The sequence below is a fragment of the Pygoscelis adeliae genome, unplaced genomic scaffold (genome assembly GCF_000699105.1).
Source record: "Pygoscelis adeliae isolate BGI_AS28 unplaced genomic scaffold, ASM69910v1 Scaffold166, whole genome shotgun sequence".
NCBI classification, from domain to species: Eukaryota; Metazoa; Chordata; class Aves; order Sphenisciformes; family Spheniscidae; genus Pygoscelis; species Pygoscelis adeliae.
Window position 1 is genome coordinate 929667 of NW_008825156.1, and position 12636 is coordinate 942302.

The window sequence follows — 12636 nt, forward strand, 5'->3', positions numbered from 1 at the left end:
TAATCTTCCTCATATACTGCGCTTAAGTAACAATATATACCAAAGAATTTGGATAATCAAGTCAGATGCCTTATCTCTACCTCTGAAATTGCAACTGCCAAATAAACAATTATACAAGCATCTACAAAACACTGTAAATCCAGGGCCAGAGTCCTTGCCTCACCCCTTTAATGTCTCTGCCTCTTCCACAGTTTCCCCCATCTCCTAAAGACTGACTGATGTTTTATACTCATGACCAGATTTAGGGAATGTCACTGCAACACTTGGACTTGTTAATACAGGTCACCATTTTTTATTAAATTATTGACCAAGATAATTTCAAGTCCACATACTACAAAGTGTTCCACACACACACCTAGAATCAAGCTTATTTTCAAAGCCCTCTTTTCCTTCTCTTCCACTCCCAGTGCACATATTTTGGCGCAATCACACAAAAAACAATTGCTTTCCTTATGTGTATCACTGACCAGCAACACTGCTATTGCAGAGAATCCATGACAACAAAGAGATAGTTCATGCTATGGGTCAGGCATAAAGCAATAAAGTGCTATCAGGAAAGCATATGCATGTTTTTACATGAATCTTTTTACATAAAATTCCCCCTTTCACCTGCAGGTATTTTAACAAAATCCCATCATTTTGCTCCTCAAAAATTCTATGACAAATTTCACAAACTCTACGAAAGCGCAACAGCAAGTGCTCAAAGAGGGAAAGCAACTGTAGTAACTTTCAACTAAGCGTATTAGAAACACTTAAGTGTCAATCTTTAAGCTATGTTTTGTCCTTCTCTGTAGACAGTGCAAAAAGATGCAGTTTAAAAGGTCATTTCCATATATTTTCTCATGACAGAAAGGTGAAAAACACTGCTATGAACTCAACAAGCTTCTTGAGAAGACAGGATTTTTTTCAAGCCAGGCTCAAAATTATACCAAATCACTTCTGTGCTCTTTCCTCATGTCTAAAGAAAGATTTGCCCTCTCCATGATGTCATATTGCATTGTGCTCCAATTACATATACCACAAGCCAAGAAGGTTACAAAATTTCTGAAGTTATTGCTGCAGAAGCGACAGCAACCTAAAATCCTGGCATTTACAACAAAAACAAAAGGTATGCACAATAGGAAAAACCACTGCTTTCTTTCAGCGAAGAATCAGTGATGACTAATTTGAACACTGACAAACTACTGAAATTCCTTTTCTGGCAAGCTACTGCTCTATGAAAGGACTAATGAAATTCGGGAAAAAGCTTGCAAAAGAAAAGAACATGTCACACTCGTCTTAAACTTATCAAAGAATCCAGCTTACCGCTATTCAATCCTAAAACATTTAAGGGTTGGGGGTTTTTGTTGTTTATTTGTTTTTTAACAAAATCAGCCATATGTAAGGTAATGAGCTGGCAGAGAGATCATGTTACCCACTGTTTATTTCTTCCTCATAGAGGAAGATGCATCTTCCTCAAGAGCAAGATGCATTTAAAACTGTACATTGGTATTTCACTTTGCAACAATATGCAGCTATAACTCTGCGCTATGGAGTTTGAAATACATACTGCAGCTGGAGAACAATTTAACCTGAGCACAAATAACCTGCACTTCCCCTAATTACAGATTCAAATGGTAGCTGTGTGCAAAACCTCTGAAATAATTACAGTCCTTACTGATACACTGTAAGTGATGATATATCAAGTCATTTAGAGGGAAACAACAAGATGACAAACCTTCCAGCAGTGAAGGTGTTGCTGTGGAAGGATCTACCTTTTCCATTACAAGAAGTTTATAATATTCATATACTTTTCAAATTTGGAGTTATTGATCAACATGTAAATTAGAATGTCTAGACTAAGATTTCTGTCGGTTAGACATACAGTCTTTCAGCTACATAATCCTACCAGGGAACTGTATTAAAACATTAAGCTAACAGGCTAATTTACCAAACAAGTACAGTGAGGAACCTGAAAATTACTGTTACTTTATTGACATGATCCTCATTCCAATCTTGCGCCTTCTACTCTTAGGTATCATGCCCTCATTACCCCATTAAGTTTTATTCAAACCATAAACTATCTGCGGCGATCTTACCAAGAAGGCTGCCAGTGCATGTACCTGATAAAACAATTGCTCTGGAAATCTCCTCTCTTATCCAGAAAAGACCTTCTGCTACCGCTCAGTTCTAGTAGGCCAGTGAGTGCTGCCACTTAATGCGCACTCCACTTCCAAGGTCAGCAATAAGAAATGTACCACCACCTTCACATGGGATATACAGTAAACATTTGAGGATGCTCCCATTTTTCATTTTCCAGAAGCATTAACTGAGCATAGCTCAGTTATGCATAGAGTCTAACTTTCTCTAGAATCAATGTCCTGGCCTTCTAAGAGCATTCTTTAGATGATAACGGCCCTGAAATCTTGTGAAGAGTCGTTTATTGTGTACATTGAAAAGCTCACTAATAGGAAGGAGCTGCTTTATGACCACATTCTTTGAAATATCTTGAGAAATGAAAACTTACCTCATTTCAACTTAATACTTACAGGACAGCACACAAAGCAAAAACATTCACCATTATCTGGCTAGTTGTCCTCAAAAATACACAACAGGTGATGCAAAGAATTTTCACTGTAAGGTTTCTCTGGAGGTATAAGAGGCTCTTATGGGAAGAAAAGATAGGTGGTGTGATTAGCTGACATTTCCATTCTGAGAAGAATAGAAAGACCGTGCCACCCTCATAACCCAGACAGGAAGAACATTGTTCTCCAGTATTATAACACTTATTAAATTAAAGCACACTAAAGGAATAAAACATCCCAGCTCATTGGCTTTACTACATGAGAAAAATCATTGAGGGCAGCATAGTCCACTCATAACATCATCTGACCCAACTGCAACAGACCCCACCAAACACCATTCTGAAGTAACACACAGCTTCGTAACAACTCAAACAGGGCAGCATCAAGATAAAATTTAAGACCAGTTGGCACCATTCTATCTGTCTATAAACTCTTCTATTTCAAAATCCCTAGTAGGCCAACAGCTACAAATTTAAGTACCCCTTCCTACAAGGGGAAGATCCAAATCACTCAGATGAACTCCTGTAACAAACAACTTAAATGCCCTCACACGTATAAAGCAGTAAATGGAGGGGGGATTAGGCCTCGGAGAAAAGGCTGTGTACCTCTGAGTGCAGCACAGAGGCTCTCCTTATCTGCCTCTCATCCTTAGCTGTACTGTGACCAACAGAGCAGTGGTGCTGAGCAGCTCCCCTCCTCCAACCCTCCTACGTCTCAGACACTTCCTGTCTCCACTGGCATTTATTTTCAGCCCTCAAGATTCCTTTCTATATGTTCCAGAAACCCTCTAGCCATCCTCTGTCCAGATGGCAGACTTCAGATGATAGGAACAGGGTCTTGGAGAGTCTTTTCTTGGCCTGCTTCTCAGCAGCCTGCTGGAACTTAGAGGCAGGCTGAGTCTTGCACAGACAGGCTCTGTTGCACTGCAAAAGCCCTTCAATCCCTCTCCACAGTACTCCTCAATGCCCTCTTTGTCTTCAGACAAATTTGTCTTAAACCTTTTAACAGCCTCTGCTTTCCAGGGGCATGCTTTATACAATCTACTCCCTACAAAGCTGCAGAAAGCCCATAAAAGGGCAAAGGAAAGGGGTCTTAACGCTGTAACGAACAACCAGAGCCTCAGTTCTTACTATGTACAAAGCAGATGCTATTTTGACAAGCAGATGCAGAAGAAAAAGGTAGGCAATAGGTTTCAGTCCTGTTGACCCCCCCGGGGGGAGGGGGGGGGGGGGTCAAGAGGTTTCTGCAAAGAGATTTCTGAAACGTGACATAAACAGAGTAGTTTAGGACCATCACCTTACAGTGAACCATTTACAAACTATGACTCTCCCAGATAACTAGTCCTTCTTAAAGCCCAACACACTGTTACCACCAACACTATACATTCACGTACAAGCTTCAGAGAATGACTATGTCTCTTGTTTGAGAAAGTCAAAGTTTTGCCAAAATACGTAGAAAAATTGAAAAAAAAAATTGTTTCCAACCAAAGCTTCACTGAACAATGGTTTCATAAGCTTTAGTAAGATTTATTCAGGATTCCTTTAACTCTATTCATATCAAAGGCTATGACATTACTTAGTGTGTGTGTGTGTATATATATATAAATATATATATATAAATGAAACAATACTTCCAAGACTCAAGAGGGTTTAAATCTGAAATAAAGCTGGATGCTTCAGAGTAGAATATATTTAGGCATAAACTATTCTGAAATCAAATGCAGTAAGCAAGGCCAGTTCCCCATTTAAAGACTAGAGCTATCAGGAAGACTCTAATGTAGCTCTTGGCTAGAAAGATTAATTTAGGAAATGAACTGCAAGAGAAAAAAAATTGCAGAACTTCAGTAAAGCCCAACTGGTGTAGGAAAGGAGAAGTTACAGAGAAGCTGCAGCAGCACAGAAAACTTCCCAGTTTCAGGTAGAACTTTAAAAATCCAGCATCTCAAAGGAAATTATCAGAACAGTGAAGTGTTGGGAAAATTAAGCAAAACATGGCCTTGTCCTTTGAAGGGTAATAAAAAAAAAAAAGCATCTTCCTTAGTGGGAAAAGCATCAAAATCTAAAGGCAATATTGTGCACTGCAGTGCCACTATCACACTTGCGATGGTGTTTTTTCAGTCAAATTCTTGTTCTTTACGTTTACCATTGATTTTAAAAGTTAGTCAGCTATCTCCTTCTGTTCCTTTTATCATTTATATTTGTCATAACACTGCTTGTGAGAAGTTATCTTCAGTCTCATTTTGACCAAAAATCATACAAGAAATATCTTGAAAAAAATTCACCACTCCTTTATGGGATAGTTTGAAAACCAAATGCTATAAATAAGCTATATTCAATACCCTGGCCAGGTTTTTATTGTGTATACTATATATTTATTTTCGTTAACATTTGTACATTGTTAGAAACCAATCTTTTTCAGACATGCATAGAAGATTCATAACTAATTTCAAATAGTTCAAACCCTTTTTAGATATCTCCTTTCATTTAAGGGGTGTGATCTATTTACTCATTAGGGTAATATACTAACTGCATGATGATATCCATAGCTCTTCCCAGAAACATTTGGGATTGTCTAATTGAGATTTATCTGCTCTTATGAAATGTCCACTGTGTTATTTGCAGTAATTTACTGTGTAATAGCTGTAGCTGATGAACTGGTTTTAAGCTCCTGTTTTATCTCCTCCCTTCTTTAGTTTCTCAACAGATTAAAAAAGGTGTAGTTTCATCAGAAATTACTTAAATTCAATTTATACATCCACAACCAATGGCTGGCTACTACTAGAATATCACCTAATTCCATGAACTGAAAATCTGATCCAGAAGTTTATTTTATTTAAAACTGAAATCAGTTATAGACCACCTATAAACCTTAGCTAATATGAGCTAGCTAATAAAACATAGGTGGAGTGAGCCAGGTACTCAAATCATAGAAAATTAAGTCCATCAGCTATAGAGTCAGTGCAACATAAGGAGACACAGTAAACCACCCCATTATGATCCGAGACACCCATCCCCTTACCACTTGAAAGATGGACTCTCTTTACTTAAAGTCAACAGTTTACTAACCAGACATTTAGACAAAAGCTAGAGACTTGTGAGGGTAGTTCACAGAAAGCAGACCGAAATCCAGCAAGTATGGTGTGAGATGTTTGGCCTCTGTTCTGAAGCCATGCCATCTGATAATACCCTTGGTGCTGAGCTTTCATGCTGACCTTTCCCTGGTTGGCTCCCTAGCCAGCAGGTGCCTGAAAAACCTTCTAAGAGTATGAGAGTGTGGAATGAAAAAAAGAGATACGGTAATCCTTTTAAAACTCATACAATTAGTCATGCTTTGAAGATAACTTAGAAAAAAAAAGAGAATTTAAGTACACAATAAAAAATTTAAGTACGCAAGAATGCCAAGGAAGCAAAGTGACTGAGGGAAAGTAGAGGGGAAAAGACAATGACTGCAGTAATACCTGAAAAGACGCTCAATCATCTAACAGGACACGCTAACAGAGCAAAAGAACAAATGCAAATGAACACGTATTATGATTAATGGAGATGATGACTGCTTTATCTGTTAAATTCTACATGTTGCTTTTAAAGTAGGATGGGAAGTGCACATGCTTGGTTACAGCTAAACTGTAATAGGCTTAGGAGTGAGTGAATAGACAAATAATTTTGCACTGACTATTTTGGCACAGTAGTGGAAAATACAAAAGGTTGCTGCATTAATTCCACATACCTGTTTTCAATTCTTTTTTTAAAGCTAAGATCAGTCTAGCACTTAATGTGCAATGACCATTCACCTTGCACCACAGCAAAGAGTTATCTTGGAATTCAGCACGAACAACTCTAATAGCAACTGTATCACAGCCCAGGACAAGAGCACACTAAGAGCAGGAACAAAAGGGTAAAGTTTATATTGCAAGTCTCTCAGTTTTATGAGCATCTAGGTCTACCAGCAACATGAAAAATAATGCAAGATAATCATACAGAAGATGGGACAGTAATCCGACAGATTAGTAAACTTGAAAAAAGCAGATGCTGAAGCCATGGGCAGCTTTATTACAAACAGCATCTATCTTCCCAGTCATGACATTTTCCACTATCATCCTAAAAACTCATTGTATCACCCTTCTCTCTTTGTAAGCTGCACAGGGATTTTTCACGCTGATTTGAAGCTAAATAAATGGCTACGCTGCATTTCTTTCACATTCTATTCTGAAAATAGCACTTGCAGAGAACAGGGACCATAAGGGAATCCAGCTAAATAGCCACCCAACTGCCTATTCCATTTTCCAAGGGTGGTTAGGCTACACTTAGCCCCTTTCCATGTGTAGTCCCTGGAAGCATCTGGTTTAGGTTTGTATTTTGATATCTTCATACCAAAGTTTGTTTAAATAAAGCAACTATGATCTTTTGGCTAATAAGTGCTAAGAAAAATCTTTGCTCTGAGACAACCATATTCTGTTACCAACAGAGGAATGCCTCTGAACTGTCTGTGAAGGGTGTTTTTGTCAATAGGACATTGGCCTGTGTAATATAAAAAAAATAAATATTTACCCTTAGCTTTATCATCTCCACTCACCCTGAAACTCCCTGTCAAAATCACTGTTTCTGTAAAGCTGGGAAATGAATAATTCTTTATCCAACTCTATAGCACTCAGTTCCAAACACAAATGACTGTCTATAGAACCACTCACTGTTACAAAACTTAAGGATTACGCAAAAGCTTGCATCTACAATATTTTTAAGTAATTGATACTGCTATTGCTTTCAGAAAAGAAAGGTATTTTCTGCTAGTGCTAAGAAACAGAAGAGGCAGAGTACTTTGAGAGTCCTTGGAAACTGGACATCCACGTTGGCAGAAGCAGTGGGAGGGAAGGGCAAGAATTCTTGCCCATACACAACCACATGTCCCATAAGATCTGGGAAAAAAAACAAACATGATTTCAAGCTCACTCCAACACCCTGCTCATATTACTTTTTTTTTTGCAAGTCAAATATCTATTTGGAGGTTGTGGTTCAGAAATCTAACCTAACATTATATTACAGGGAAGGGCTCTTCATAAAACTGTCCAAATGGCTACCACATCTTCCATACCAACAGATATATCTACTCAGTTAGTAACAATCTGATACTTAAACATATTGCACAACAAGAATACCTGAAAAAAATAAGAGGTGGAACCAAAAGAAAAATAAATTTAGACAGTTCTTAACATGTCAAGACTGTGATAGCATCTGAGGGAAGCTGAAGTTTAAAGAAGAGTTCTTAACCTGGATCTGCAGCAGATCCAGTAAGATGCAGAAGCATTACAGGCTGGTTCAGGCCACTGGCCTACATGAAGCCTAGAAAATCAGTAGTAGTCAGTCTGTGCGGAGAGAATCTTAATTCATTGTAATTAGGCATAAAGAACACCTGCTTTTTATTGCATTTGCCAGATGCTATTTTCCGTGCCTAAAACTGGCAAGGACCATCTGATGGGGGGGTAGCAACATCAGAAAGGGAGAAAGTGGATTTCTGATATGCAGTTTCTGTTCCAAGTTCTTAAGGGCCTACTTGTTAACCTAGGGAGACTCCTGAACCACAAAATGAAAAATCATAACCAATTTCTTATCTCTTGTTTACAAGCACACCACCTGCAAAGCATGAAAGAAATAACACAGATTATTTACTTCGAGAAAATGTTTCACAACCTTCAACTGCAATTCCTCAAGTCAAGCACAAAGTGACAACATAGACCCTGCAGAAAGAAAGTACTAATAAAGTCTCTTGGTCTAAACGTATTGAGAGTAACATAGGAGTTTACTGAAGAAAGGTGAGAGGGAAGGAGTACTTCTAAAGAGTCCTCAGTAAACTGCTTCTATCCTCAAGTTTTGTTTCATACAAAGAGATGTGTCAAACATACGTTACTAACATTTGTTATCATCAGAAAAGGCTAGCTTGAGGCAGAAAAGCTGGACAGGAAAGACACTCAAGACTTAAGGTTTCTCCCTCCCTGCTGCTAACCCCCATCCAGTCCTTCTTCCCCCTCTTCAGCTAAGCTCTTTCCCAGTTTTTGTCCGCACAGTACCAGCTCATGTCCACACACGTCTGTGCTAGTTAATGTATAAAATTGTCTTACCAGCAGCAGCACAGTGAGCAGATGATGAATTCCATTCCAACAAAATTAACAGCAGGGGATTTCCAACAAGATGGCAATAGAGTAAAACACAGTTTGGATACTCAAAGAAACATGGGAAGCCCAAGCTAACTGATTACTGAAACGGCCTGAAATACTGGTAGCACTTTTCCAGAATTCAGCAAGATGCAACTCCTGGCAGGCAGAGTGAAAAACAGAAAAAGGTTCTCTTCTAGAGAAAGGGTATACATAGCTCATTCTTGAAAAGACAGCTGCACAAAAGAAAGGAAAATGCTTTCTGCCTTTCTTTTATCTATCAGAATAGCTGTTATCTGAAGTTTCCTCCTCTTCTTTTAGGGTGAAACTGTTTAAAAAAAAAACAACTCCTCCCAATAAATGAAGATTTAGCAAGCATTTTGATAATGCTTTTCTCTATCTATTTCTGCCTACCTTTCAAGTCAGTTTGGAAGCAAAGAAAGAGTAATTCCAAAAGAATAAATAAATAATGAGAACTATTTTTTCCAATCCTTCTTTTCCTCTTTTACATTAATTCCAGTGATTCAGACATATTAAAGAGTCCAAAATATCTGTTGAGCGTGTTGTTTTTTCCCCACTTTCTTGACAAGCATTGAAATGATCGTTTTATACCTGTTTTAAGATATTTCATTAACTCCATTAATCTTTCTGCTTATTAGTCAAGAGGACAGAATTCCCAGCTGCAGAGCCTTAAAGCTCCACCTTGTGGAAGATGCCTATAATACACAGAGAGGCTCCAGAGGGAAAAGGACTTCAAACGGAGCTTACAATTAATAACATGTTTGACATTTACACTTTGTCATCAGTCATACAGTAAGATAGCCTCTTAAATGCATTCCACCCCGGTAGAAAAACAAGCAGTGGGGGATTACCAATAAAATGAAAAACTGGTTTTATTTTGTGGCAATATAATAGTCATCCTGCATTGAACCAGCAGATAGCACCCACAGCAGTCCAGAGCAGATCTTGCTTTCACCATGTTTGCTGGCTCCCATGTGCTAGACTTATTCTATTCGTTAGCTGGAAAACAGGGAATCACAGACAGATTTATCTGGCCAAGGGGCAGACAACCAAAGAACATAGCAACCCTGCCATTAAGAATAGATAAATGACTAACAGAACTTCATCATGTAATACTAGATTGACCATAATTTTACATGGGTATTCTGAAAGCTATTCACAATCCTCCACAGCTATCTATTACAAACTCAACTTAATGTCTGCATTCAACCATTCTTAAAAGCTTGTATTGAGAACAGCGTAGCACAACCGTATGCTGCCTATGACTATGCATCTAGTGGACTTTAAAAGAAACTTGAGCCAGTACTGCCCCCTACTGAAAGAAGAGCCTGCACGTGAAAATTGTGGCAACTTTTCTACCATTCTATTCTTCTGCTTCATTTATGTACCTTGTTTTTCCTTCTTCTCTGTAAGCCTTTACAATATTCAGGGTTCTGATTTATCATGTATTTTTCCTGCTTCTTCCCCATGAGGACTACAAAGGCATCAGATAGGTTTCTAAGTTTACATACTATAATACCATGCCAGCACATATAGACTCCAGAAATCAAAGAGTTGCTGCACTAAAGCACTGCAGACACAGCTCACGTTTTTAGCAACGTAAGAGCAGATAAACAAATAAAAAAAGAAAGTGAGGCGTTAAAAAATAACCCCAGAAAAATTATTTTAAAGTTTTCCTGAGATCTGCAGTACACCAGTCATACGACAGTGTCGTGAGATGTTCTTGTGTAGTAAACCCAAGATACTTAAAGAACATATATCCATATTGATTCAATACTTTGAATTAATAAATATGCCATAATTAGTAATTTATTACTAACAGTAATCACATTACTTTCTCTGATAGAAACCTTGCAATGTTTCTATTTTCAATCAGTCGCTCCACTTTGGTATTTAGACAACCTGAAACTCTGAATAACTTAAGGATTGAAATACTGTACAAAATCTGAAAGTGGCGTGCTTTTAGCAACATAAATATAGTTTGGCTGAACAATACGTTGGCTTGGAACATTAAGGAGCACAAAGTTTGAACTGTTGAATGCAGTGTCTCTGAACCTGTAGAAAAGATGTAAGCATGCCACTCAAAATAGAGGAAAGTACATCACTTCAGAAGCATGTCAGTTTTCTGATGCCCAGGAGCTGGGAGAGCCCGTATCTCAGCCCCGAATCCCCAGCTGGCAGCAGCCACCAGAAGATTTTCAAAGTCGCTGTGAGGACATTGCATGCACTGCAGCAAGTTTCCAGAGCCAGAGGCTGACTCCATTCCCTCAAGATGATCCAAAACACCCCAACCTCACCACAGTGCGCTGACCTCCACAGGAGTGCTGGCATCAACCAGCTGCAGAGGGAGCCCGCTGCCCACACACATTGCAGGGCTGGCCATCAGGTCCCCTTCCCCGAAAAGGCAGTAACGGTCATGTCACACGCAGTAATCCAGAGTCCAGTCTCGGTTTCACTTTTCAGCAATGATCGTATCAGAAAAAAATAAAGAGCGATTACTCAACCGGCAAGGAGAAGAGGGCCTGATCCGCTGCTGCATGATACCCTTTGAATCTATTTCTTAGAGTGCATGTTAAACTCTACACATTAGAATAAGTGCTTGTTTTAAATAACACAATATTTTATTCTTCCTGTTCTCTAAGATATACTAGCTCCAACTGTGAATGACACTCAATGACACTCACTTCACACAATGCTTCTGTGGGAAGGACAGACTTTCTCTTTTAAAGAAAATAATTTAACACATCCTAGGTTGTTAAAGGTAGATCCTGATTGCCGCTTTTAATTAAAAAAAAAGGCAGCCTTTTACTGAAAAAAAAAATTGTTCGCAGCCTCTGAAATCCTCTATACTTTTCACTGTTGGTGGCTGTTACCCAAAAAAGAGCCCAGATACAGTAGAACAAAACAACATCAAATTTATTAATAGATTTTAAAACCAACAGAAGAGATTAAATATACCCCAGTATATAACCTGAACCAATTTACCTCACGTTTCCACACTGTGGTCTTTAAGATTAAACTATCAAGTCTTTATATATAAAAAAAAAATCTCAAACAGTCTTTATTTCAAAACATAGAAGTGTATCTTAATGTTTATAGTTCATGGAACGGGACCAAAATCACTGATAACAAAAACACCATGTATGGACGGGAGGCTAAAAGCCCATTTCTGTATTAACAATTATGAAGACCTTAAAAAAATGGCATGCCAAAGCAAAAGTATCTGTCATGTGAAAATCCCTTGTTTAAATTAAGCTTTGATAATTCCTCTTCACGAAATCAAAGCTTCAGTCTAAAATGACATCTAATACATAAAAGTTTCAAAGCCACTGTTCTCACTCAGACCCCCATATGAACCTGTCAAAAAGGCTACTTATCTTGAACTATCATTTTTTACTGAATAATCTCCTTTTGCCCTCTACCTTGCTTCAGCTATGCTTGTGTGCAAGTATCAGATGTGGTGGTTCGGATTAGTTTACTTGCAGCACTTATCACTGCATTCAAGAATAGACAGACCACATTTCACTTATGGAAAGGTACACCTCATTACCACAGAATTGAAGGAACACACTGAAGCTGAGAAAAGAAGCACCTTTTCCAAAAAAAAAAAATTTTTTTTTTTTGAGGAAAGGCTATATACAGCACTTTAAAAAACAGATGCAGCCCAATTGTTCCTGCAATAGTAGAAGCAACAATACACCTAGCCTAGTCCAAGTCAGTCTTGTTGAGATAAAACTGCATCATGTTTCTAGCAATTTCTTCCTTAGAAATCAAAAGCGTCGCAGCTAAATTATCTCTCTGAAAGCCCCGAGTGCTGCCACATGCTTTGTCACTATAGCAGTATCTTTCTGCTTGGCAGCCTCACCATGCTTTATCACTCTCTTACTTCAGCTGCCATATGCTTAG

The 12636-nt window shown here is 38.4% G+C and overlaps 1 protein-coding gene across 2 annotated transcripts in view; it reads right to left on the minus strand.

Moving 5' to 3' along the window:
- The window catches only part of MOB2 (MOB kinase activator 2), an 84496-nt gene extending 73019 nt beyond the window's left edge, over positions 1–11477 (minus strand). The window contains exon 1 of one of the 2 annotated variants that reach the window (XM_009328463.1): positions 11028–11477. In XM_009328463.1, the coding sequence (XP_009326738.1) occupies positions 11028–11113 (86 nt within the window). In that variant the 5' untranslated portion in view covers positions 11114–11477. The remainder of the gene's footprint in view (positions 1–11027) is intronic. The other variant, XM_009328465.1, reaches the window with a different exon arrangement.
- Between the last annotated feature and the right edge of the window lie 1159 nt (positions 11478–12636).